The sequence below is a fragment of the Dermochelys coriacea genome, chromosome 5, assembly GCF_009764565.3.
Source record: "Dermochelys coriacea isolate rDerCor1 chromosome 5, rDerCor1.pri.v4, whole genome shotgun sequence".
Taxonomy (NCBI): Eukaryota; Metazoa; Chordata; order Testudines; family Dermochelyidae; genus Dermochelys; species Dermochelys coriacea.
The window spans coordinates 4758320-4786233 of record NC_050072.1 but is presented as its reverse complement, the minus strand read 5'-3'; the positions used below and the strand labels follow the sequence as shown (position 1 = coordinate 4786233).

The 27914-nt window shown below is 44.0% G+C and overlaps 1 protein-coding gene across 7 annotated transcripts in view; it reads right to left on the bottom strand.

Moving 5' to 3' along the window:
* FAM219A (family with sequence similarity 219 member A) overlaps positions 1-27914 on the bottom strand; it is a 166782-nt gene that overhangs the window by 14391 nt on the left and 124477 nt on the right. For all 7 annotated transcript variants that reach the window (XM_043515362.1, XM_038401490.2, XM_043515363.1 and 4 more), the window contains exon 3: positions 9882-9984. In XM_043515362.1, coding sequence (XP_043371297.1) covers positions 9882-9984 — 103 coding nt within the window. The remainder of the gene's footprint in view (positions 1-9881; positions 9985-27914) is intronic.

Sequence of the window (27914 nt, the reverse complement as noted above, 5' to 3'; positions counted from 1 at the left end):
CATTCAAAACCCAGTCGGAGAACACTTCAATCTCTCCGGTCACTCGATTACAGACCTGAGAGTGGCTATCCTTCAACAAAAAAACTTTAAAAACAGACTGCAACGAGAGACTGCTGAATTGGAATTAATTTGCAAACTGGATACAATTAACTTAGGCTTGAATAGAGACTGGAATGGATGAGTCATTACACAAAGTAAAACTATTTCCCCATGTTATTTCTCCCCCCCACCTCACCTCCCACTGTTCCTCAGATGTTCTTGTTAAATGCTGGAAATAGCCTACCTTGCTTGTCACCATGAAAGGTTTTCCTCCTTTCCCCCTCCTGCTGCTGGTAATGGCTCATCATAAGTGATCAAGATTAAGAATGAGCTCTCAAAACTGGATACTCTCATAAAGAACCAACCTTCCACACAAACTTCCTCGTGGCTGGACTTTACAAAAACTAGACAAGCCATTTACAACACACACTTTGCTTCTCTACAAAAGAAAAAGGACACTAAGCTATCTAAACTACGACATGCCACAAGGGGCCACAACAGTGGTTCCCGTAACCCACCCAGCAATATTGTTAATCTATCCAACTATACTCTTAGCCCAGCAGAAGAATCTGTCCTATCTCGGGGCCTCTCCTTTTGCCCCTCCACCCCCACGAACATGATACAGTTCTGTGGTGACCTGGAATCCTATTTTCGATGTCTCCGACTCAAGGAATATTTCCAACACACCTCTGACCAACATATTAACCTACAGAGACCTTCCTACCAACACTACAAAAAGAAGGATTCTGGGTGGACTCCTCCTGAAGGTCGAAACAGCAGCCTGGACTTCTACATCGAGTGCTTCCGCCGACGTGCATGAGCTGAAATTGTGGAAAAGCAGCATCGCTTGCCCCATAACCTCAGCCATGCAGAACACAATGCCATCCACAGCCTCAGAAACAACTCTGACATCATAATCAAAAAGGCTGACAAAGGAGGTGCTGTCGTCATCATGAATAGGTCGGGGTATGAACAAGAGGCTACTAGGCAGCTCTCCAACACCACTTTCTACAAGCTGTTACCCTCTGATCCCACTGAGAGTTACCAAAAGAAACTACAGCATTTGCTCAAGAAACTCCCTGAAAAAGCACAAGAACAAATCCGCACAGACACACCCCTAGAACCCCGACCTGGGGTATTCTATCTGCTACCCAAGATCCATAAACCTGGAAATCCTGGACGCCCCATCATCTCAGGCATTGGCACCCTGACAGCAGGATTCATAGAATATCAGGGTTGGAAGGGACCCCAGAAGGTCATCTAGTCCAACCCCCTGCTCAAAGCAGGACCAAGTCCCAGTTAAATCATCCCAGCCAGGGCTTTGTCAAGCCTGACCTTAAAAACCTCTAAGGAAGGAGATTCTACCACCTCCCTAGGTAACGCATTCCAGTGTTTCACCACCCTCTTAGTGAAAAAGTTTTTCCTAATATCCAATCTAAACCTCCCCCATTGCAACTTGAGACCATTTCTCCTCGTTCTGTCATCTGCTACCATTGAGAACAGTCTAGAGCCATCCTCTTTGAAACCCCCTTTCAGGTAGTTGAAAGCAGCTATCAAATCCCCCCTCATTCTTCTCTTCTGCAGACTAAACAATCCCAGCTCCCTCAGCCTCTCCTCATAAGTCATGTGCTCTAGACCCCTAATCATTTTCGTTGCCCTTCGTTGTACTCTTTCCAATTTATCCACATCCTTCCTGTAGTGTGGGGCCCAAAACTGGACACAGTACTCCAGATGAGGCCTCACCAGTGTCGAATAGAGGGGAACGATCACGTCCCTCGATCTGCTCGCTATGCCCCTACTTATACATCCCAAAATGCCATTGGCCTTCTTGGCAACAAGGGCACACTGCTGACTCATATCCAGCTTCTCGTCCACTGTCACCCCTAGGTCCTTTTCCGCAGAACTGCTGCCGAGCCATTCGGTCCCTAGTCTGTAGCGGTGCATTGGATTCTTCCATCCTAAGTGCAGGACCCTGCACTTATCCTTATTGAACCTCATTAGATTTCTTTTGGCCCAATCCTCCAATTTGTCTAGGTCCTTCTGTATCCTATCCCTCCCCTCCAGCGTATCTACCACTCCTCCCAGTTTAGTATCATCCGCAAATTTGCTGAGAGTGCAATCCACACCATCCTCCAGATCATTTATGAAGATATTGAACAAAACGGGCCCCAGGACCGACCCCTGGGGCACTCCACTTGACACCGGCTGCCAACTAGACATGGAGCCATTGATCACTACCCGTTGAGCCCGACAATCTAGCCAGCTTTCTACCCACCTTATAGTGCATTCATCCAGCCCATACTTCCTTAACTTGCTGACAAGAATGCTGTGGGAGACCGTGTCAAAAGCTTTGCTAAAGTCAAGAAACAATACATCCACTGCTTTCCCTTCATCCACAGAACCAGTAATCTCATCATAAAAGGCGATTAGATTAGTCAGGCATGACCTTCCCTTGGTGAATCCATGCTGACTGTTCCTGATCACTTTCCTCTCCTCTAAGTGCTTCAGGATTGATTCTTTGAGGACCTGCTCCATGATTTTTCCAGGGACTGAGGTGAGGCTGACCGGCCTGTAGTTCCCAGGATCCTCCTTCTTCCCTTTTTTAAAGATGGGCACTACATTAGCCTTTTTCCAGTCATCCGGGACTTCCCCCGTTCGCCACGAGTTTTCAAAGATAATGGCCAAGGGCTCTGCAATCACAGCCGCCAATTCCTTCAGCACTCTCGGATGCAATTCGTCCGGCCCCATGGACTTGTGCACGTCCAGCTTTTCTAAATAGTCCCTAACCACCTCTATCTCTACAGAGGGCTGGCCATCTCTTCCCCATTTTGTGATGCCCAGCACAGCAGTCTGGGAGCTGACCTTGTTAGTGAAAACAGAGGCAAAAAAAGCATTGAGTACATTAGCTTTTTCCACATCCTCTGTCACTAGCTTGCCTCCCTCATTCAGTAAGGGGCCCACACTTTCCTTGGCTTTCTTCTTGTTGCCAACATACCTGAAGAAACCCTTCTTGTTACTCTTGACATCTCTTGCTAGCTGCAGCTCCAGGTGCGATTTGGCCCTCCTGATATCTTTCCTACATGCCCGAGCAATATTTTTATACTCTTCCCTGGTCATATGTCTGGCTATGTAGACTCCCTCCTCAGGCCCTACGTTACCAGCACTCCCAGCTATCTTCGAGACACCACCGATTTCCTGAGGAAACTACAGTCCATTGGTGATCTTCCTAAAAACACCATCCTAGCCACTATGGATGTAGAAGCCTCTACACCAACATTCCACACAAAGATGGGCTACAAGCCGTCAGGAACAGTATCCCCAATAATGTCACGGCTAACCTGGTGGCTGAACTTTGTGACTTTGTCCTGACCCATAACTATTTCACATTTGGGGACAATGTATACCTTCAAGTCAGCAGCACTGCGATGGGTACCCGCATGGCCCCACAGTATGCCAACATTTTTGTGGCTGACTTAGAACAACGCTTCCTCAGCTCTCATCTCCTAATGCCCCTACTCTACTTGCGCTACATTGATGACATCTTTATCATCTGGACCCATGGAAAAGAAGCCCTTGAGGAATTCCACCAGGATTTCAACAATTTCCATCCCACCATTAACCTCAGCCTGGACCAGTCCACACAAGAGATCCACTTCCTGGACACTACGGTGCTAATAAGCGATGGTCACATAAACACCACCCTATATCGGAAACCTACTGACCGCTATTCCTACCTACATGCCTCTAGCTTTCATCCAGATCATACCACACGATCCATTGTCTACAGCCAAGCTCTACGATATAACCGCATTTGCTCCAACCCCTCAGACAGAGACAAACACCTACAAGATCTCTATCATGCATTCCTACAACTACAGTACCCACCTGCTGAAGTGAAGAAACAGATTGACAGAGCCAGAAGAGTACCCAGAAGTCACCTACTACAGGACAGGCCCAACAAAGAAAATAAAAGAACGCCACTAGCCATCACCTTCAGCCCCCAACTAAAACCTCTCCAACGCATCATCAAGGATCTACAACCTATCCTGAAGGACGACCCATCACTCTCACAGATCTTGGGAGACAGGCCAGTCCTTGCTTACAGACAGCCCCCCAATCTGAAGCAAATACTCACCAGCAACCACACACCACACAACAGAACCACCAACCCAGGAACCTATCCTTGCAACAAAGCCCGTTGCCAACTCTGTCCACATATCTATTCAGCGGACACCATCATAGGGCCTAATCACATCAGCCACACTATCAGAGGCTCGTTCACCTGCGCATCTACCAATGTGATATATGCCATCATGTGCCAGCAATGCCCCTCTGCCATGTACATTGGCCAAACTGGACAGTCTCTACGTAAAAAAATGAATGGACACAAATCAGACGTCAAGAATTGTAACATTCAAAAACCAGTTGGAGAACACTTCAATCTCTCCGGTCACTCGATTACAGACCTGAGAGTGGCTATCCTTCAACAAAAAAGCTTCAAAAACAGACTCCAACGAGAGACTGCTGAATTGGAATTAATTTGCAAACTGGATACAATTAACTTAGGCTTGAATAGAGACTGGGAATGGATGAGTCATTACACAAAGTAAAACTATTTCCCCATGTTATTTCTACCCCCCACCCCACCCCACCCCATCCCACCCCCCACTGTTCCTCAGATATTCTTGTTAACTGCTGGAAATAGCCTACCTTGCTTGTCACCATGAAAGGTTTTACTCCTTTCCCCCCCTGCTGCTGGTGATGGCTTATCTTAAGTGATCACTCTCCTTACAGTGTGTATGATAAACCCATTGTTTCATGTTCTCCGTGTGTGTATATCAATCTCCCCTCTGTTTTTTCCACCAAATGCATCCGATGAAGTGAGCTGTAGCTCACGAAAGCTTATTCTCAAATAAATTTGTTAGTCGCTAAGGTGCGACAAGTACTCCTTTTCTTTTTTCTTAAAACTGTTTCTTTTAGCATAATAATTAAATTGATACCAGGGAGATGGGTGTAGTGTAAGAACCCAAACGGACTAGAATATTTTACATTTCAGTATTTTATAGTGGCTTTTGAGATCATCAGATATTTCATGAAGACTGAATACAAATCAATATTGTTAATCAATATGAGATTTAAATAGCAGAATGTAGATTCAAGATCTTCCTGGAAAGAAAGCTGATTAATTTCCTTGGGGACTTACTGCATACAACACACAAACCATCACTCTTCTGCATAACTGAACTGCAGAACCTCGGCCTTCATTTAAAAAACACGGCAGTGCTAGCCATGCAATTGAATAGAAAATCTTAAAAAACACTGACCAAATTAACTTAATGGAGCAATAGCAATGTATGCAGAGGGCAGAAACAGTAATAGAGGTGTGAGCTGTCCCCCTTCTTTTCAGTGGTGAAACTCTGTGTTTTCTCAAGGGTGTATAAATGAAGACAAGTAGGCTTTTAACTACACATGCTGCAACTGTAGGATGGGGCCCAAGATTAGTTCAATTTTCCTGAAACATCCAGCTTTCAAGAGCTTGGGAGGTGCAGAGTTAATTTGAGCCTAAAGATGATAGTTAATTCCACCAGTGCAAAAAGCTCCAGCTGCAAACCTTTCAGTTTCCCTCCTGGCAATTTTTTACAAAGCATGTATGGCATTGGGAATACAAATGACTGCCGTGCGCTGAAGATTGACAAAGACAGGGAAGAGTAAAATACATTCTGCAAGTTTGTTTCAAAGCATGCATGTGGAATCCCACACTGATTGTATTATTCATTTTCTTACTGAATTCATTAAAAACCCCCAATTTAAAAAAAAATTAATTAAAAGTTGCTGCAGAATTTCCAATCTGCTGAACCAGTGAGCTGCAGAAAACAAGGGACCCTGGCCCTGCTGCAGGATTTAGGTCCTGTTTCCACAGCATACAAGGGGCCTTTCTACTCCTGAAAAAAAAATAGAAGAAGCGATGATGCTTAAGGTCAGTAACTGATCCTACAATCAGCTAGAGAGTCTAACTGAGCCTCAGGAAGGAGCAGAAGGAAAAGAAAGCCATGCAAATGAAACAGGAGAAAGAGTGTGTGGAAGATGGCCTGACTGAGGCAAAGGAATGAACAATCTTGACAGAAAGAGGACGACTGGACAGTGCAGGAGACTGTTTACTGGATACAGACTACCAAAGAAATCACTTTAAGTTGTTAACATCTGATGGTTTGTTGGCCTAGGTTAAGCAAGTTGGTATTTTCAGTCCAGTCCTTAGTGGACAGATGCTTGCCACAGGGAAAACCAACCACCACTTAGCACCAGTGGTGAGCTGGAGCCGATTCGCACTGGTTCACGCGAACCGGATGTTAAATTTTGAAGCTGGTTTAGAACCGGTTGTTAAAGGCGTGGGGAAGCTCAGACGGGACGGACAGGATATGGCCCGTGGGACCGTCCTGTCTGTCCCGCCTGAGCTCTTGGCTGGGGAGGCTCCCATGTGAATTTTTACTGACCTGATGGCACTCCGAGCCTTCGGCGGCACTTCGGCCGCGGGTCCTTCAATCGCTCCGGGTCTTTGGCGGCATTTTGGCGGCGGGTCCTTCAGTGCCGCCAAAGCCCTGGAGGGACTGAAGGACGTGCTGCCGAAGATCCGGAGCAAGTGAAGGAACTGGTTCTTGAGCTTTCTGACTGCTCAGCACCCTTGCCAAGTCTCAGAGAGGCAAAGGCTTGAAAGGACTCAATTACCCCTTCGCGTGCAAAGGAGGGCTGAGACAGGGTGGTGAGGGGAGATCAAGTGTTTATAACATTCTTAAGGAAGAATAAGAAACATAGAAGGGTGAAAAGTGATAATGTGGATAAAGCAAAAGAGAAAAAAACGACTAGGTCAGGAGCAGGAGATTTAATAAAAGGGAAAAAAAATTACACCAGTCAGCAGAGAGCAACATAGTCTTTTTCAGTGTTTTCACTCCGCTGAGACTGAAGCAAGTTCACAGAAGAGTTAAGGAATTGTTAGACACTGGACATGGAGCAATAGCTGCAGTAAGATCATAACAGACATTAGTGTAATTTTTAGCGAAAATAAGCTACTTTAACCATTTCATAGGTATTTTATGTTCTTAGGGCTTGAGTCATCAGGGCAAGGTGTGGGAGGATAGCTCCCTGGTGGGGCTGCTGATCTTAGGGCTTTGTTCCTCAAGATCCCACAGAGTGAAGAAAGCGGAGGGGTGTGCGAGACGTAGACTAGCCAGACTGCAGGACACTGCGGCAGATGTCTGGGAGGGATATAGTTTTCCTTGAATAGTTTCCAATGCGTCTGTCAGTAGCTGGTCCCAAACAGTTGCCCTCCCTCTCAATTTGCAGCTTTTTTGCACACTGAAGCAACCACCCACCCTGACAACATGAGTCACTAATACTACATATAGGTCCCTATGTCTGCCACCTCCCCCATCCAACCTTCCTCACTTCCAGTTTAAATCCTGACTCCAGTGCTCCATATTCTCATTTTTTTCTTAAACTTGGCAAGCAACAGGTCTTCCACCACATCCTCTGGGAAGCTAATCCACAGTCTAATATTTCAAAGTACAGGCGAATTGCATCTTATGCGGGGGTTAGGTTTTAAAGTCAACGCGTAAGGCGAAAATCTCATATAGTCAAAATCATCCTTGAAAATACTTTAAATTGCCCATAAAGTAAAGTACAGTACAGTATACTGTACATGGTTTTGTGTATACTGTACAACCCTGTACAGCAGGGGTTGGCAACCTGCGGCAGGCGAGCTGATTTTTGGTGGCACTCTGCTGCCAGCTGGGGTCCCGGCCTCCAGCCCCACTCGGCCCGCTGCCGGCCTGGGTGAACGGAACCCAGGGCCGGCAGTGGGCTGAGCGGTCCTGGCTGCCAGCGTCACTCAGCCCGCTGCCAGTCTGGGGTTCCAGCCGCTGGCCCGTGTAAATGTAAAATGTATTATTGGCATGCCAAACCTTAAATTAATGAAGACTTGGCATGCCACTTCTCAAAGGTTGCCGACCCCCTGCACTAGAATCCACTCAGCGTGGTAAGATGCTCACACTATGGGTGTGTCAACACTACCTGCAGGATTGGCGGGCAGCGATCGATCCAGCGGGGATCGATTTATCGCATCTAGTCTAGACGCAATAAATCGACCCCGAGCACTCTCCGGTCGACTCCTGTACTCCACTGCTGCGAGAGGTACGTGGGAACTGAGACCGATTGAGGGAACAGCAAATTCACGTCTCCCATCTCACGCTCACTCTGGGGCATATGCTCATTGAGTGCAATGGTGGGTGGAATTGTTCTTTTTCTTTTTTTTTTCTTTCTTTTTTTCCCTTTTTTTTGCCAAGCGCGTATAGTTGAATTTGCATAAGTTAAATGTGCGTATAATGAGACTTGCATGTAGCAATTTTTCCTGATATCCAGCCTTGACTTGGGAAATCCTAGGATACTATGATGAAGGGTGTAAGAGACAACCCAAGTTAACTTTTCCTACATTCCATTCCATCCTAGTTACATTTGCTGCATCTCTTGCTAGCAACGAAGGGCTTTGAGACTTCTGTACAGTTTTGAGTTTCCAAACAAACTAGAAACAATGTGATATGTTCTGCAGCCATCAAAGTTATTTACAAATAAAACTCTGGCATGATTTATGATTGCCGCTGTGGATGCATGAGATTTCTTTCAACAAAGACAGGTTTCAGAGTAGCAGCCGTGTTAGTCTGTATCCGCAAAAAGAAAAGGAGTACTTGTGGCACCTTAGAGACTAACAAATTTATTTGAGCATAAGCTTTCGTGAGCTACAGCTCACTGCATCCGATGAAGTGAGCTGTAGCTCACAAAAGCTTATGCTCAAATAAATTTGTTAGTCTCTAAGGTGCCACAAGTACTCCTTTTCTTTTTTCAGCAAAGAATCTCTCATCAGGTGGATGCATAGCACAGAGAGAGGATCTAACCTAAGGTTTCCATTCTATTCAACATACGGTGAACTAGACAACGTTTTCATCTGCCAATAAGCATCCAGGTTTCACCAACATTCTGAAGTTGTCTTCACTGTAATTCTACACTGAAGATTGGCTAGGTGTAAACGGCACCCTTCTGGTGGCACTCAAACTGTTCCCCTCAATGACTGTACCCTTCCCTGATACTCAGAGGTGTTCCAACTCATTAATGCTCACTGAGTGAGGTTCTACTGTACTGGACCTTGGACAGACAAAACAAAATGGGATCCAAGAAAATATACAGTCATGAACTTTTTTTTTCAGTTGACTAGTGCCTGCAACACAAACTAAATATTGTCAGTTATCTGTGAGCGTGAGCAGCTCTGAGAAAGTTTGGTCATGCTGTTTAGATCCCAGAGGAAATATATGGCAAAACGCACACAGACGGGCCATTCACAGGCCTTTGTTAAGTCAACCGATATTTGGAAGCATTTGAATTCAAAAAGAGCAGCAAAATTACTGGGATAAAACCAGCCACGTCAGAGATAAGCCCTAAATCAGGGTGGTGTTCTTTTGAAGCAGTACTGTGCAATCGCCTATTCATAGGATTACATGGTATTTTGGATTACTAGGAACATTGCAGTCAATCAGACTGAACCTCGCGTTTAGTCCTGCTTTCAATAAAGACCAGCCAGTCTGCCAAGGTACCCCGGCAGCTCTCATGGCTGTACCTTGACTCTGACTCCACCTCTCCCCAAAGCAGTACACAGAGTCTGTGGCCTGCCAGACCCTGAGCGAGCCATCATTACGTTGTGTGAAGTCAGCTCCGTATGATGACAGTCCCAGCCCCCAAGGAAGCACATCGGGGATGGGTGGTGCACTGCATACATACTTGAACATTATGAAATCCTCTACCTTGTTCGAGCCATCACATTGTTCTTCTTGGGCTGCTGATTAACTGGGCTTCCCATGTTGCTGTTCTTCAGGGACCCCTTACGAGCTAACTCCCTTTGCTTCTCTGTATAAGGAATACAAAGGGGAAAACAAAGTTAGTAACGTTATTTTCCTGGCTACCATGCAGCCGCTGACACTGAATTCTGAGCTGGTGGAAGGTGTGGCGAGGATTAGAAGCCAGAGAGAGTTAAGTTCTTGATCTCCAAAGCATGGACAAGCTCAAGGAAAGTGCCAGTTCTGTCCCTATTCTACTCCGCTTTATAAGATGCCTCATGCCTTACTCTGGTGTTGGAGTGGGGGAAGGGGCAGCTGGCCCATGAAAGCTTTGACTCTGTTGGGACTGCCAGGAAGGGGTTCAAGTCAGCACTCTCAGAAGCTGAAAATGGCGAAGAGTCTGCCACCAATGCAGGACGTTGTGCATAGTACTGGTTTTAGTGCTTGGTCCAATCTAGTTTTTGACCACTTTCCTGGGAGACAATCCCACAACCTAATAGTTTCCACTGCCTGAAGGATTATTACCTTCAAGCTCCTTTCAGTTCTAGACTGATTATTATCTGTCCCCAGGGGTATGGACACATTCTTCCCTACACTGAATCTCATTGTTCTTTTCTGTCCTTACCCCTCATTTCTCTAGATAATTGTATAAATGTTGACCTTTGAGCATTTTGCATGATTTTCAAACAGTACTTTAGTTTGCTCAAGGTTCAAGTTGTCAATGAGATGGAACCTTAAAAACGCGACAGCCTGAGGATTTTTTGGAATTATAAGTGGGGATCAAAATCATCTTTAATTAGGGAGAGACTACAACCTCTCCCTAATAAACTGCTCATCTACAGAGCTAGGATTAGAACCCAGCTCCACAAACTCGCCTCCTTGCAGAACGAGTCCTAGCTAGGTCCTTAAGACAGTCTATGCATTATTTCTATAGCAGTAGTGACCAGAGACTCCAATAAGGATGGGAGCCCATTACACTAGGTGCTGTACAGCCATACAGGAAGACATGATCTCAACCCAAACAAGCTAGGCATCTATTATTTTTCAGGGTGATTTTTCATTACGTAACCCAAACATGGATTGGTCATCTCTTCTTCAGACATCTGGTATATCTCAATTTTCCTTGCCAAAGACATATGGGGATACAACAGGGCATTGTGGTAGAAGCTGGTTGCAACCTTGACTACAAAAAGGCAACTGCCTCTCTGTAATGTAACAGAGGCCTCTGGTTGTGCATTCAAATATACAGACAATACCAGCCTTGGAAAAGTATTGGCAGCTCAAAGAGGTTTCATAATTCGTAAAAGGTACCTGACTCCACATAGCTTCCGAATGCAAATAGGGAATGGCAGTGCTGTTCTGCCAGGCAAGTTTGTGGGTTGGAGTGAGCCAATGTCTCCTGTATGGCACCTTCTCTTCCTATTTCGTGACTTGGGGTAAAATTTTCAACAGTGCTTAATATGATACTTAGAGTATGCCTGCACTGCAAGCAGAGGTGAGACTATGGCATGTGTAGACAGACTCAAGGTAGCTTTGAACTCGCTAGTTTGAATAACCGTAGCAGCGAAGTCATGGCAGCATGGGTTTGACACTGGGTATGTAATTGAATAGCTAGCCCATGCTCCAGCAACTTCACTTCTCTGGTTGTTTGGGCTAGCTAGATTAAAGCTAGCTCGGGTATGTCTACACTTGCTGCAGTCACACCTCTGAGTTCAGCGTCGACAGACCTGCAAGTGCATATTTACAAAAAGTTGTTAAAGCACAAATTAAAATTAAATTACTCACTATGGATAGTTTTGATCAGAGCCACCGATGTGGCCACCAAACTTATCAGCCGCCACAGGAAGGAGCAAGACGAAATAAGTGACCTGACACTAAACTAGTTCAGTAAATAGCATCATCCTGTGAAGTTTGTCAACTGTTGGCTCCATTGTGCCACCGACTGATGCAAATTCCAAAGTCACAGGCCCTCTATTGAACAAGGTCTGCTAGCAGCCCAGTAGAGTTCAGTACCACGAACCATCAGCCAATGCAATTTTAATAGTCACAATTATGTATAAAGTAAAAGAATATTACTCTGAAAACCGTGGTCCTAGAACATCCAGTCCACTAGGCCAAGTATTCCCCAAACACTGTGATGCTGCTGATAGTCACACTTTCTAAAAGGGACCGTCACCACCACCACCTGAAATCTTATTCTAAGCTAGAGCACATCATTTTCTGAAACTCTGAAAATGTTCGCCCTCGGGCAGACACTCAGCCTGGAAAATGTCATCCTGAAAGGCGAATGTTCAGTTTAAGAAGCAATGGGAACAGGCCCTACAGAATGGAAATGCTTAGGCAAGCTAAGGAAGATAGGGCAGTCTTGAAGTTAAGGCACTGGGCTTGGAAGATGGAGATCTGGATTCTATCTCCAGCTCTAACAGGGACTTCCTCTATGACCTCAGGCAAGTCACTCTGCCTCAGTTCCCATCTGTGAGTCAGGCAGTCATGCTTTGCCTCATCTCAAAGGCTGGGGAGAGGATGGATTAATTAACGTTTGTGCTCAGTCACTGCAGTGACGAATGCCATATCGAAGGCTACAGCTAACCTTAACTGCAGTGGCCACTATGTGTTCCAGCTACACTACATTACAACTTCTACACAGCCAACATTCACCCAGTCAGGGTTGAGACTAGAATTGGGGATGTATTGAACAATGCACAATAGCACAACAAAACAGTCTAGGATAGAAAGAAATGAACAGAATAATCAGCAAACTGCAAGGTGAATTCTGGTAGGCACAATACGATTACCCATGGTTGAATCTGACCAGCACACAAAAGGGACACTTTTATAAAGAGCCACAAAACCTCCAGGTTTCAGAGTAGCAGCCGTGTTAGTCTGTATTCGCAAAAAGAAAAGGAGTACTTGTGGCACCTTAGAGACTAACAAATTTATTAGAGCATAAGCTTTCGTGAGCTACAGCTCACTTCATCGGATGCATTTGGTGGTGCATCCGATGAAGTGAGCTGTAGCTCACGAAAGCTTATGCTCTAATAAATTTGTTAGTCTCTAAGGTGCCACAAGTACTCCTTTTCTTTTTACAAAACCTCCAGTCACCATTAAGGACGTTTTGTGCTTCATCCAAGAGTTGGCAGCTCCTGTATTAATATCAGAGGGAGGCAATGGCTTTAGTACTGTCAGTGGGAAGAGTTTGACCTATTGAGTTCCCTTACTTGCTTGAGTTTACCCTCCAAGGACTCATCCAGATTGCTTCTGCTTAGTTTGTGAAATCTAATGGGATCATAGCAAAAGATGGTATGGGCATAGCCTGTCCTTCATTTTTTGGTCTTACCACTGTTGGATACTACAAGGCTCTTCCTCTCACCCCATCCAGGACTGATCACACTGCATGTAGCATTCCCAGTACATGCAATGAACTTCTCAGGATGCAAAGCAACTTGATAGAAAATCGATCACAGCTCATAAGGAGCCGAGGCCATCAAAACTGCCAAGTGTTGAACAACTCTCAAGTGTCTGAAAACTTGGGAATTTAAGTTAATGGGAGTTCCTGATTATGTTCAGTGAGGAAAGAAGAAATGGGATTTCAAGAAATTTCACAGGAAGAAAGGAGGAAACAGCTCACAATGAATTACAGAAAGCCATTTCCAATCTTTTATGTCTGGTGTTTTTGCTGTAGTAAAAAGCTTATGCCTCAGAAACCCAAGAGAAGCTGCAGGGCTGGGGAAGACAAGACAACACAGGGCTGTTCTTCAGCTTTTCCTGAAATGTCACAAGCAATTTAGCATGAGGACAGAATAATGATGAAATCCCACCCAAACCATGGCTACCTTGGAAGCCATTATCTAGTGTTTGAAAGGAGTCATTTAGCTTCTGCTTCATTTAGGGCTTCGCTACACTTGCGAGCTAGAGTGCATTAAAGCAGCCCCGGGCGCCCTAGCTCACTACCTGTCCACACTAGCAAGGCACATAGAGCGCTTTGACTCCACAGCTAGAGCGCTCCTGGTACTCCACCTCGGCGAGAAGATTAAGGCTTGTTGTGTAGTGGCTGAAATGCCCAGGCATCAGTGTGAATAAGGTGTTGCATTACTGCACTCTGATCAGCCCCCGGAAACGTCCCATAATCCCCTTAAATCAAGTGGCCACTCTTGTCATTGTTTTTGAATCGCTGCAGGAATGTGGATATGCCCTTTGAAAGCTCCGTTTCTGACAGCTGGCTGCTTATCTGCTCCAAGACAAAGCAACCATTAGTGTGGAATGCTGTGTGAGAGAGGGAGGCGGGGGGAAGAGGGGGGGTCTGCTGCTGTCTGAACTTACGAGACAGCACGCTGACATGCTCTCAGCCCCCCAAAAACCCACTCTCTCTCCCCCCACATACATACAACACATTCCCTGTCACACTCCACCCCACCACCCCCATTTGAAAAGCACATTGCAATCACTGGCATGCTGGGATAGCTGCCCATAATGCACCGCTCCCAATGCTGCTGCAAGTGCTGCAAATGAGGCCACGCCAGGGCGCTTGCAGTTGTCATGTGGACAGACTGCACACTTTCCCTACTGCACTCTCCGAAGGCAGGTTTAACTCAAAGCGCTCTACATCTGCAAGTGTAGCCATGCCCTTAGTTAGCATCACCTTTTTCATTTAAATTACATGCAACTGTAAACATTTACAGCAATCAGGTTTATTGTCCCATTTCCAAAAAGTGGCTCCGGAAGACTAGATATGTGCAATATGAACACACACATTACACTAGGAGGAGAGCTCAACTTTGCTTAATCCCATGTTCATGCCACACTTAGGTACTTCTGCAGAAAAGCAGAATGGGCAAGTGGAGAGGGTGTGAAGTAGCCTGCTTATGCCAATTACCATTGAGGGACCTGCTGCTGGGGATGCCAGATTAGGATTTTGAAGGTCCCGTCTCATCTTTAATAGATTATGTAGTGTTCAGCATAACCCACAAGGATCCACACTTGAGTGGAAGCAAGCAGCAGTTTTGTTTCCGTTTTGGCAGATGGATCAGTGAACACAGATGGGGATATGTTTCCAGCCCAGTGCACAGGGGAATTTAGCTGCACCACTTCCATTTACGCTAATCACTGACATTATACAGGAAGGAAAACATGTAGGGCAGTGTGTGCGAAAGAGGAGGGGGAGCTGGCTTCCTGTAATGCTGCAGAGCTGGTCTGAACGGCCCTGGGGAAGGGAAAGCTAGAACAGGGCCTGCCACATCACTGCATTAGCTCTCACATTTTCTCCTTTCTTTACTGAACTATTTGGTTTCTTCAGTCTCTGCAGCATTTTCATTTTATTCACATCACATATAGATATTTTATTAAAAAGGATGGGCTGCACAAACAGTAGAAAAATTTGGGTAACTTATGGATAAAATCGATTCTTGGCTTTTAAGGGTTTTCTCCTTGAAGCCCTAACACTTGACACTGGTTAGCCAACTGGTACACTGAGACGGCTGTTTACTACTCTGTCCATTAGTATCACTGTTATCTTTTGCGCCCTCACCCCCTCTCTCTGTGTCATACTCATCTGTTGTATCATCTTAAGTTTAGATTGCAAGCTTTGAAACCATTCCTGTGAGATGTTTGTACAGTGCCTATCATTATGTAGCCCTGGTCTATAGACACTACTGCAATACAAATAGTAATAAATCATAATAATAATAATAATGCAAACAGCATAGAGAAAGGGAGAAATTCAGCACAATGTCTCCCCTCCCCATCTCCCACGGTGAAGATGTTCATTTCTTGCTCCAAGTGGTACCCCAACAAGCACTTTGCTGGAGACAAGATAACCAACTCAGAAGCTCGCAGATATATAAGCTATAAATGATGTTGAATTAATTTATTTGGCATAAAGAATCATAGAATAATGGGAGTTGCCAGACTGATCAAAGCTATGGTCCATCTAATCCAGGATCCTTGCCGTGATCTTTATGTATATTACAGTAGTGCCCAGAGATCTTAATCAAGATCATACCCCATCATATTAAGAGCTGAACAAAATAAATAGTAAGACAGTACCTGCCCCAAAATGCTTACATCTGGCCAGCGCCAGATGCTTTCAAGGAAGGCGCAAGAAATTTCACAGTGGACAATTACCTGCCCACTGGGGAAGTTTCTACCTAATGCTCATCAATTAATGAAGGGTTTATGTCCTTTTTAAAAAAAACAAGCCCCACCCAAACACTCGCTAATGTAACTGTGGATGTTCTCATTATCCACAATATCTACTTTACTGAATCCAACCAAGCTCACTGCCTCAATGGAATACTGTGGCAATAAGTTCCACAGATTAGCTGCACATTGAGTAAAAAGTATTTTCTTCTGTCATTTTGAAACAGTTACCTTTCAATTTTGTTGAATGTTCCCTTGTTCTTGTATTACAAGAGAGGATGAATAAATATAGCATATGATGAAAAGCAGGTGAAATTTCCAATTTATAAAATTGGAGTTAGAAAAAAAATCTTCAGTGATATTCCCATTGATTTATTTCAGTCTGTTAAAAAAATCATAACCCATTTCAATGTGCTCCTGCCTTTTTAAAATGATAACACTGAACTAATAAATGTTTGTGCTTTGTTGTACTCTATAATTAAATCGGCTTTGTATGTCTTTTCTATGGTTAGTATTCAGTTTGCTTGGCATTCTGCTCAAAAAAGGTGCAGTCCTCTACAGAACTGTTGTCTTTGCAAACATTAGGCAAAACATGCAGAGTTTAAGCAGGGTGGACATCAGTTCAGGCTATCCTGAAGAGCAACACTTAAGGTTCAAATCCTACCAAATATTATTTCCTCCAAGTCCTACAATACTGACCGTAGCTATTGAGAGATTATGCTCTGCTATAGGGAACAATCTTGCACTGGTTCATAGGATTTGAAGGATGGGGAAAGAAAAGGAAATTAGTTGCATGTGACATAAGAATAGAAAAAGACATATTAAGTTCTATGAAATGAGATGATCAGAGATGTTTGGCTCCGTGCAGCCCCATCCCCAGACGGAAGCATTGCTGAGTATGAGGACTGCATGTCCTGATGAATTCCTACCTTCTCGAGGAAGCAGAAAATATAAATTATACAGGAAATAAAGTTTCTCTGTCCATTTGCATTCTGCTGAATGATCAATGGAGTCTTGGGTGAGATTGGGAAAAAAGAGTGAAATGCTGACTACAACTCCTACTTCAGAACCAAGCCCCAGCATTACTCTCCCTCCTGTAATGCAGCTGAGGGACATTAGCATGCATCCAGCCAATAGAAAACCTTCACTAACTTTCAGCTCTGACAGAGGGTCTCCCTCAACCAGGACTGTCATGTCTTTAGGGTACATTTTACCTTGCAATATGCACATCAGTAAGAGCCTTGCATGTGCACCAAATATGGGTGTATGGCAGAAGAGTAAACCAATCCACCTGTTTTGTAGCAACACTAATCAGAATGGTAAATTATAAGGACTGCTTTTTCTGATGAGATCTTGAAAAGGTATTGAAACCACATGCGTGGCATTCAAACTGTAAAGTGAGACAAGATTGGGCCTTTGCATGTTAGAAGCCAGGTGACATAGGAATGCTGCCTTCGTTAAAGAGGAATATTAGAAATGAAAATAATCTTTGTGCTCAGGTAGCTCTGTTCCAGGTACTTGGGGATATGGATTAAAGTTCATATGCCGCAAAATACAAGCTTGATTATTCAAAACAATATTACCTGAAACAAGGTTATGTTCATGCCTCCTCAGTACTGTTGTACCAGATAAGCCGCAACAGATAAATGCGCTTTAGACAACTGAGCCATCCAGCGTCCAAGATGGGTCTGTTGGCTCAGGACTTTTTTGCTAAAGCACCTTAGTTTTCCTGACCTAACAAGCTACACCAGTGGCAGCATGCTCGTAAACTGCACTCAAAGGTCCTTGCTGGACCAGAGTTTTAGGAATCCAGATATCTCCAGAAAAAGTCAGCTACATTTCCTTATGCCTGCTGAACTCCGGCTGTTCTTTCATCCCCTGGGGACTGCTGACAGCTGGCCTAACCAGGAGCAAGCTTCAGGCTGCTATCAGCTACTCAAGGGGCCTGCCAGTCAGAGCTGGCCTGTGATCTGAGGAGCACAGATGCCTTAGCTTTTAATTAAGAACCTACTGCAACAAGAAGTTTATGCTTTATATACACCATGATACAGAGCTAATCCTAGATTAACCAATGGACCAAGAGTCCCCTCCTCCAAAATGCTGACCTGGAGAGGTTTCTGAAAGGTCTTTTCACCACCAGCCTGATAATACTGTTTCCTACTTTCCTTTGACTTTCAGCCAGTGGGACGAGGTGAATCTCTTTCAGAATTATAGCTATTTTTGGTCATCAGATGATAATTCAGTTACCTGTATGAAATCTGGGAGATAAGACTAAGCCACAAAATTCATATAGAGAAGTAAACTTCTCCACAGCTTGGAGGTGTTTAGAGTGTATAAATATGCAGTTTTTTAAAGTACAGGGAAGCATTCCACAATAGCAGAACAGATGGTGAAGGAAGCCTGCGTTTATGAACGTGAGAGAATAAAAGAAATGAAACTAACACTTAGTATCTATATCTATCTACATAGCATTTTGCTTTTTCACAACACTGTACAAGCCTGAACTAATCCTCACCAGCCTTGTGAGTCTAGAATCCACATTTTGCTGATGGGAAACCAGTTAATTGATTTCCCCCAAGGCCACATCATGTATCTGTGGCAGCACTGAGATTAAAACTCTGGAACTCTTGGCTCCCAGTGCCGTGTTTGCTCCAAGAAGGAACTTCTGGCTGTGGTACAAGATATCAGAGCTAATTTAGTAACCACTGGCTCTCTGACTGCCTAACAGTAGATAGCAATGATATCCCTACACTTTACTCTGCAACATCCTATCTGCATGAGCTCCTAGTATCTAGGCACCACTAATATCAATCACATAAAACACAAAGGAACCTTGCTGGAAGTCATTCTCCTCTATGTTTCCTCTTTGATGTTTAGTTAAGTTTGAGGTTTTTATTTTTAGTAACTGTGTGTACGTCTACATTGCAGTTAGGTACCTAGAGCTGGCCCGTGTCAGCTGACTCAGAATGGCGGGCTCAGGCTAAGGGGCTGTTTAATTGTGGTGTAGACGTTTGGGCCTGAGCTGCAGTTTAGGCTCTAGGACCCTGCGAGGTGGGCCAGCTGCCGGTGTCTAATTGCAGTGTAGACATACTCTGGGTGTCACACAGTAGTGGCCCCCTTAAAAGCAGAGGAGTGTCAGTGTACCTGTGACAAGCTTAACTCATCTCCCCAGGTGGGCAGGATGAAGGTCATGTGACCCAATCAGACCTGCTATAGAAAAGAAAGAGGCCTGAACAGAAAAGGAGTGGCACGTAGATGTTGGCAGATGCCTGCAGAGAGCAAGAAGGCTTGTGCAGGGCCCTAAGTCAGCAGGGAGAAGGTCTATAGACATTGCCAAATTCCAGGCAAGAAGTGCTGGGAGAGCAGGAAGATGGGCCCTTAGGAAGGAGGGGCTGTGCCCAGCTGGGAACTGGGGTGAAGGAAAGGAACTTTAAAGAGAGGACAGATCCGCAGGGAGAAGGGGCTGGGCCCAGATGAAACTTTGAAAGATTTTGTGCAGGATTTCATAAATAGGACCCCAGAATGTTGAAACCAGTGAAGCTGGTGAGGAGTATTAATGTGTTTGTGGACTAAATAAATTGGATCCCCTTCCAGGAGGGGAATGTTTTTTTAAAACGATATGGACTGGGTGAGATATTGAGGAGACATAAGAATTGAGTTTGAAAATGTTGAAGATTTATATTCTCACTTGCACAGCCCCAGATGAAAACAGTTTCAATTTATAACCCTAACTCTGCAGACCACTCACCCCTAATTTAGAGTCTCGCTCTGTTCCCTGACACATTTTAAAAGGGAACAAAAACTGCAGTTTCACCTGGAAGCTATTTCTGCATGAGTACACTCATCATTTTCAACTGAAAGTTAAAGGTTATGGACAGACTCTGCCTGGCTCAGCTCTGTTGTAGTGTATCAGATAAAAAGGCACACACTATGGATAACAGCATCTTTCTCTTCATTGAAAGTGCCATGCACACTGATGGTGGAACAGTAATCTATCAGGTATATAGATTTTACATTAGTATGTGCATCACCGTTAAGTTATACGGTAGGTCCTGATGGGCTATAAAGAAATACTTAGGTTCAGTAATGCATGTAGCAAAGTTTAATATGGTGTATATTTTATTAGGACAAGTGATGCTTGTAAAGGAAAAACCTGCTTACCCTAAAGGTAGTAGGAGACATCCAGAGCTTTCAGCTGCATAATGTCCATTGATAGCAAGAGTGTTTGAATGGAGCTTTGGGTAACTAGGTTTGCACTATGGTTGAATGTATATAATCTTACGTACTTGTACGAGTCTAAAAATATGTGCTAAGTGACCATTATAAGGGGAAAAAGAATATATTTTATAACCTACAAAAAGTTTGTATTTCATTTACTTTTAAAAGATTATGGCTGTGAGAAAATTTAATTTGCTGGCTAGTGGGCACCACTGCTGTCTGGAATATCTGAACTACTCATGTGTTATTAGATTTCCGTCTAGTAGCTAAAGCAAACAGAGGATAAAAGCTCCAATACTACTGACAGCTAATGAAGAGAACCCTTTGCCTCAAGTAGTTCTTTTGGAGCAGAACTTTGGACCTAGTATTGCCCAGACAGTATGTGGGTAGCTTAGCTGACAATCATGGATGTGTTTGTGGCCTCTAATATAATATAAAAAAGTACAAAATATTCATTGCATTGAGTTTTACCTCCAATAGTCAGAGTTAGAATGGCATCTTCGACTCAGAGTTCTACATCAGGTGTTGATTTGTGTTCCACAACCTTAGCATTAAAACAATAGCATTTTGTACTTAATCGAATGAAGGGAGATGGAATAATCCAACTAGAAGTGATTAGCACTCATTCCAGCTGAATGGATGCTCTTCACTTTTCAATCCTTTGACAACTAGCTACTGTAGATAGATTGCCTGAGGCTTTAACACCTTCTGTATTTTTCCTGGGCAAGGAAAAGATTGTTGCTTAGCTTTTGGGTGCAGCCCTATAGACATTTTGCTAGCTGGAACAGAGCTGCTAGAACAGGGATCAGCAACCTGCAGCACACGAGCCGATTTTTACCAGCACGCTGATGCCAGCCGGGGTCCTGGCAACTGCCCCCGCCCAGCCCGCTGCTGGCCTGGGTGAACGGAACCCCAGGCAGGCAGCGGGCAGAGCGAGGCTGGCGAATGGAACCCCAGGCTGGCAGCGGTCTGAGCCGCTCAGCCCGCCAGCGTAGCGTATTACATTTCTCCCTGTAGGAATGTGCTACTTGCGCAGAACCAGGATTGCCAGCCGTAAGTAAGTAGCACATTCCTACGTGGAGAAATTTAATATGTTACACTACACTGGGGTAGGGAAGGCTGTGCCTCCCCAAAAAGCCGGCCCACTTCTCGGCCCTGACCCATTCAACCCTGCCCCGCCCTGCTCCTTGCCCCCTGACCCCCCCCGAATCCTCCACCCATCCAAACCTCCCTGCTCCTTGTCTCCTGATCTCCCCCTCCTGGGACGCCCCACCCCATCCGCCGCTCCCCCGGGACCCCACCCCCACCATCCAAGCCCCCTGGCTCCCTGTCCCCTGACTGACCTGACCCCTAGCCACATCTCCAACCCCTGACAGGCCCCCGGGACTCCCATGCCTATCCAACCACCCCTGTTCCCCGTCCCCTTATCGTCCCCCCCGATGCTCAGAGCATCAGGACTAGCAGCCGCAAGAAGTACACCATAAGTAGCACATTCCTATAGGGAGCAATATAATACACTATACCCAGCCCTGCACAGCCTGCTGACAGTCTGGAGTTCTTAAAATATGTTCTCTCACCCTTATCAAAAATTAAACTACAATTAGCTTAAAAACGTGAAAACTTAAAAACATAGTTTGTATATTACAGTAATTGTTAAAAAATGTATAATGTTAATAAATACATAGGTTGTATGAAACAAAGTAGTTGTACTTATGTGCCCATGCTTAATTTGTGTTTTCCATGATTTGCCTTCTAAAAAAATCTCGCATGTCTCGCACCCCCAGAAAGGGCATCTCACACCCCCAGGGGTGCATGTGCCCCAGGTTAAGAACCACTGCACTAACCTGATAAGATCTGCATTTTAATTTAATTTTAAATGAAGCTTCTTAAACATTTTAAAAACCTTGTTTACTTTACATACAACAATAGTTTAGTTGCATAATATAGATTTATAGAGAAAGACCTTCTAAAAATGTTAAAATGTATGACTGGAACATGAAACCTTAAATTAGAGTGAATAAATGAAGACTCGGCACACCACTTCTGAAAGGCTGCCGATCCCTGTGCTAGAACATCCTTTCACAAGATGGATTGTCTGTTTACTATGAATCTTTGGCAGGAAAGCAGGATGTGCAATACCTGGGGTATATGTTACTGTTATTCTGCTTAGTAGCCTGAATTCCAGGTACTTTGGAACAGTGGCAACTCAGCTACAAAGCCTTTATGCACAGTCAACCTATTCCTTTAACAGGATTACCAGTTTGATTTCTTCATTAGAGAGGTTTTCATTGTCTGTAACTTTGATAAACAGACTCAGTGCCCCATTCTGTTATTGAATAAGTTTATGATTAACCAATCTGACTCCATCTTCATTAATTACCTTTGTAGAGATTTCACTGCATAAGGGTTACTGTCCCACAGAATCTAGTTTAACAGATTCATACTGTGGTACAGGATCGGTACAGGGTCAAGGATTCTTGGCAAGCCTTTCTTTAAGGCTGTTCTCCCTCTTGTCATTGCATGGTTGGTTGCTGCAGGGAGGTGGTAGAAGTGGCAGCAGTGGGTGGCAGCAGTGGGTGGTCCCAACACCGGGATGGAGCGGGTAACAGCCAGATATTTGGGCATGGTGACCTAGAGGGAGAGTTGGCGCCCACAACCACTTCATTGGGTCATGGCAACCCACAAGGGCAGCTGAGGATAGAATCATAGAAGTGTAGGACTGGAAGGGACGTCAATAGGTCATCTAGTCCAGTCCCTGGCTTTCAAGTGTTGGACAAGGAAGGAGGAGGAGTATGGGGGACAGGCAACCCAGGGATCCAGTAGTGTGATGAGCCAGGACCTGTTTTTGACTCTTGAGCAGTCAAGCCACTCCTAAGAGTCCAGTACTGGCAAGCCTGATGCAGGGGAAGGAACCTGTAAAGTACTCAGTTTGCTTCAATATGTGCAGGGACACATCAGCTCATGCACATATACATGCAGCCAAACATCTAACCACACTCGTGACCCATGACCACTGATCTGGTAAGTAAGCGAGCTGCTCTCTGTAGGAATTGGCTGTGTGCGTGTTCTCTCTGAGTTCTCCCTGTGTGCTGCCCCAGGACTGCACAGACAGACAGCACAGCAGACCTTGAGTGAACCACAAGATCTGTCATGGGAAGAAGGCACCAGGCCAGGTTTATTGTCGACAAGACAAAGCATGGTACTAGTATCCCGCAGACCAGCGGTGGGCAACCTGTGGCCTGCATGAGGCCCACAACTGCCGCAGATTCTCCCAGACCGCTAATACATGTATGCCTGTAACAATGATCAGCTCAGCGAACGACAGGACTTTCCGTTCCTCCCTAAGCTAGACAAAGACACTCCCTCTGAGATACATCTTTATACCCCGAAACAAACAAGTTATGTACTGCCCCTCTGACATAGTTAGTTACTGCCCCCTGACATGGCTAGTTATCACCCATCACCTTGTACATGTTGGTTCGATTAAAACATCTCTATTACCTACTGTCATCCTGACCTTATCTTTTAGGAGGTGTCAGTGTGTTCCTGTTATCCTTTGGGAATATTTTTGTACTATCTTTAATATTGGGATGTTCTGGTACAACTTAATATCGGGATATGTTTGCGTGAGTACTCTGTGCCTAGCACTTCTTAGGAATGTGTATTTCTGCAAAATCAGCCCTCTTCTTGCCTGATTCTGTGAGCAGGTTCTGCCTCTTGCTTCCAGTTTGTTTTTGCTTTATATATCAGTAAAGCTTTGACTACTACTTTAGGCCAGGCCTCTGATACAACAGCTTATGTCTCAGACTCTCTTCCTACTACACGCCCCTGCTTTTTGTCTTTTTATGGGGAGGATGTTTACCCATCGTCCTGGAAAAGCATAATACATGGACTGAAAATGGTCCAGTGGGCTAAACACTGTTATGTGGCCACCTTACTTTTTCATTTGCACATTCACGCCCCCTTTGTTCCTTAGTTTGCACATTCCCTCATACGACTGATGGACAGATTTTATTTTTAAATTGTTTTTAGTTTTTTTTTAATAGTGGACCTGGGAATGCTAGGCCAGGACCATGACTGAGCTGTGGGATGTAGAGTTATGCTTTGATACCTGTGGGTGATATGAGGAGGCCTTTTACTTACTTGGTGGTTGATGAGATGGGCTTAGGTCAGGATTATAAGTGTATCGTGCTTATAGAATAGTATAGGTATACATACTAATATATATGAGGGATTATATGATTATTTTTTGAATAGTTAAATACCAGATATATTTGTATATAATTTCTGATAAATGATAATATATGGATAAGGTTGATAGTTGGTATGTATACATAGATGTAAATGTGAATATAATAAATATGCATATATTTGTACCTTAAACATTTTTTATAAGATACATTTGGTTAACACATCTCCCATAGTATCCAAGTATACAGATGTCCAAGAGCCCTTAGAAAAATTGTATAAGTAAAAACATTTGCTTTTAAAACAATAAGCATTTGATTATTTTTTATAACAATTATTTATTACTATGGCAGTGTTGATAGCTGGTTTTATTTCTTTTTTAACCAGGTGTTGTAATTTACCTTTTTTGGTTTGATGTTGCATATAGCAACACACTTTTATTACTGCAATTATTGTTATGGCTTGTATTTTTTTTTTAGTATTACACTAAGTGTTCGGACGATTGGGTGTAAAGTAACATCCTCGGGGATTACCCACCAAAGAGTTAACTTTTTCTGCACACTTTTTACTTTTTTTTTATTTGTTGTTGGATAAGATGAACTATGGGTATTACAGCTTCCTTGGTTCTTGCCACCAACGTATGTATGTTTATTTGTAATTGTTTTACTGGGGGAAACAATTCAATGAATACATTTTGTAGGTTGCCAGGAGGAGTAATATTTTTCAGTGGCAGTGCTGACGCTACTTGTTGGCTAAAAGGCATGGGTTCCGATTTAGAGTGTGCTAGTGACTTGCACACAGAATCCTGTATTGATTTTAGGACTAACGTTTCTATGTATAGAAAAATTGGAATATTTCAGAGCACATACTACATTTTGTATTTGTACCACCCTATTAACTAATTTTTTTGGTACCAATTGGGGCCAGCCTCTTTTTGTGTTGTTGATATTAATTGTAGCATAACATTCATACAGCCATCATCCATTATATTTTGTACAACAAGCTTTATTAATTTTTAAGCCAGTATCAGTTACTAGTGCACAGTGGGATAGTGCTGTACATAAATATTATTTACCAAAGTTTCCACACAGTTGGCACAGTACACTTTGACTGTATTTTGCATTCACCTTGGGATGGCCATTACGATGTGAAGGCTTTTACTGTTATGAAACTTGAAACCTTATTAAATTTAGCAAATTGTAAAAACACTGAAGCAATATTATTTACCCCTTGCTCATGTATTTGTTTTAAAATGACTGTGTGGTCCAGTGTTTGTGGCAAATTTTGTAATTTTAATTGTAATAAGATTTGTTTGATTATTTCAATTACTTTATTACCATAGGCCACATAGGTAACTGTCAGTGAAACGTCATTTTTTTATGCTGTTAATAATTGACAGGACAATAGAATTTAGGTGGCTGAACCCTTGAGCAACTGAATGTATGTTGTTAATGGTAATTGCATGTTGATTTGTCAATAGGCTAATGCCTCTCCCGTTTTGACTGTATTATCTAGCCCATTAATGATGCTGTTTATTTTTAGATTGAGATTTTTGATATCTGCTGAATTACAGATGGACATGCCAAGACCCGAGCCTCCCATAAGACTTCTCTTCTTTCTCCTTTACTCTTTAGTGGGGGATTTTCAAAAAACCCTACTAAAGGGTTTTCAAAATCGCAATTGCATTTCAATCTCTTTATTGAACCAATCTTTGTATTGTTGGGGGCATTGTAGTGGCATGGTCATACTAGCAAAATTTAGTTTTAGTGGCACATCCATCCATCCCACATTCTTTACCATATACTCTGAGGTAGAGTGCAGGAAGATTCTTGAGGCGGGCCAAGGTTGTAAGTTTAGACATTCCATTGACGAGGTAGTATTAGCAGTGACGCGAGTGGTTGGGAGCGAGGTTGATGTTTGGGTTGGACAGGCTCCTTCATATACCTGTACACGATAAATGCATTTCCTAATGTTTGAGGCCATTGTCCAAGTTCTTGTGTATGTACCCTTGTCTTCTAGCTGAATGTTTTTTTTTATATAAATGGAGGCACTCCACCTATTAACAAATTAACGAAGGTGGCTTTTTTGACCACACCAGTATTCAGTTCAATTGCCCTATCTGCTTGTACTGATACCTGAGTACTACCCCCGCCCCCTCCCCCGTTATTGTTCCAACTTTCCCCCTCTCCTGGGCCATACTCACCATCGTTGGGATAGTGAGGACAGAAGAAACGGGCAGCAAAAGATGATAGCGCTGCTCAGGGAGCAGACAGACATGTTGCGGTCCCTGATTGAACTTCAGGCTGAACATATCCATGCTCGCCTTCCCCTGCAGCCCATAGAGAACTGAATTCCAGGACCTCCCTACATCCCCCACACATTCCATGCATCTTCCAGGGCCGAAGCAGTACTCAAGGCACTCCACATACACTGAGCTATGAGAGACTAGTGTATGTGTTTGTAAATTCCCAGTTCCCTTCCCTTTAAAGATACTTTTACCTGTAAATATGAAGTTTTTTTCAGCTTTTAAATAGGTATGTTTGCGTAGGTGTGGAACGAGAGTCTTATTTTAGGAAAATTAATCCATCTTTATTGGTTTCCAACATACGGAGGCTGTGGCCGACATTCAAAGATAACAGCAATAGTTGCATTTGCATTGTTATATTAGCGCACACATAGCATTCATTACAAAGTTTATAGCATGGTGCAAAAAAACAATGCCAGGCACAGCACTCTACAGCAACACACATTACTGAGCCTCATTGTTAAAATGCTCCTTCAAAACCTCCCTAAGCTGTACAGCTCCCCGCCGAGCTCTTCTTATAGCCCTGGTAACTGGTTGCTCAAAATCAGCAGACAGCTGATCCACCTTCGCGCTCCACCCCTGCGGAAACTACTCCTTTGCTTCATGGATACTATGAAGTGCACAGCAGGCAGCTATGACCATGGGGATATTTTCTTCATTGAGGTCTAATCTCGTGAGTAGACTGCGCCAGCAGCCCTTCAAATAGCCAAAGGCACATTCAACAGTCATTCTGCAGCTGCTGAGCCTGTTGTTGAAGTGCTCCTTGATGCTGTCAAGGTGGCCAGCGTACAGCTTCACGAACCATGGGAGTAAGGGGTAGGCAGGGTCTCACAGGATCACCAATGGCATTTCAACATCCCCAATAGTGATCTGCTGGTCTGGAAAGAAAGTCCCTGCTTGCAGCTTTCTGTACAAGCCTGTGTTCCTAAAGATACAGGTGTCATGCACCTTCCCTGATCAGCCCATGCTGATGTTGGTGAAAAGGCCCCAGTGATCCAGTGCTTGCAACACCACAGAAAAGTAGCCCTTTCTGTTAAGGGACTTCATTACAAGGTAATCTGGTACCACAACAGGGATATGCGTGCCATCTATCGCCCCACTGCAGTTTAGGAACTGCATTGCTGCAAAACCATCCATTATTTCCCACACATTGC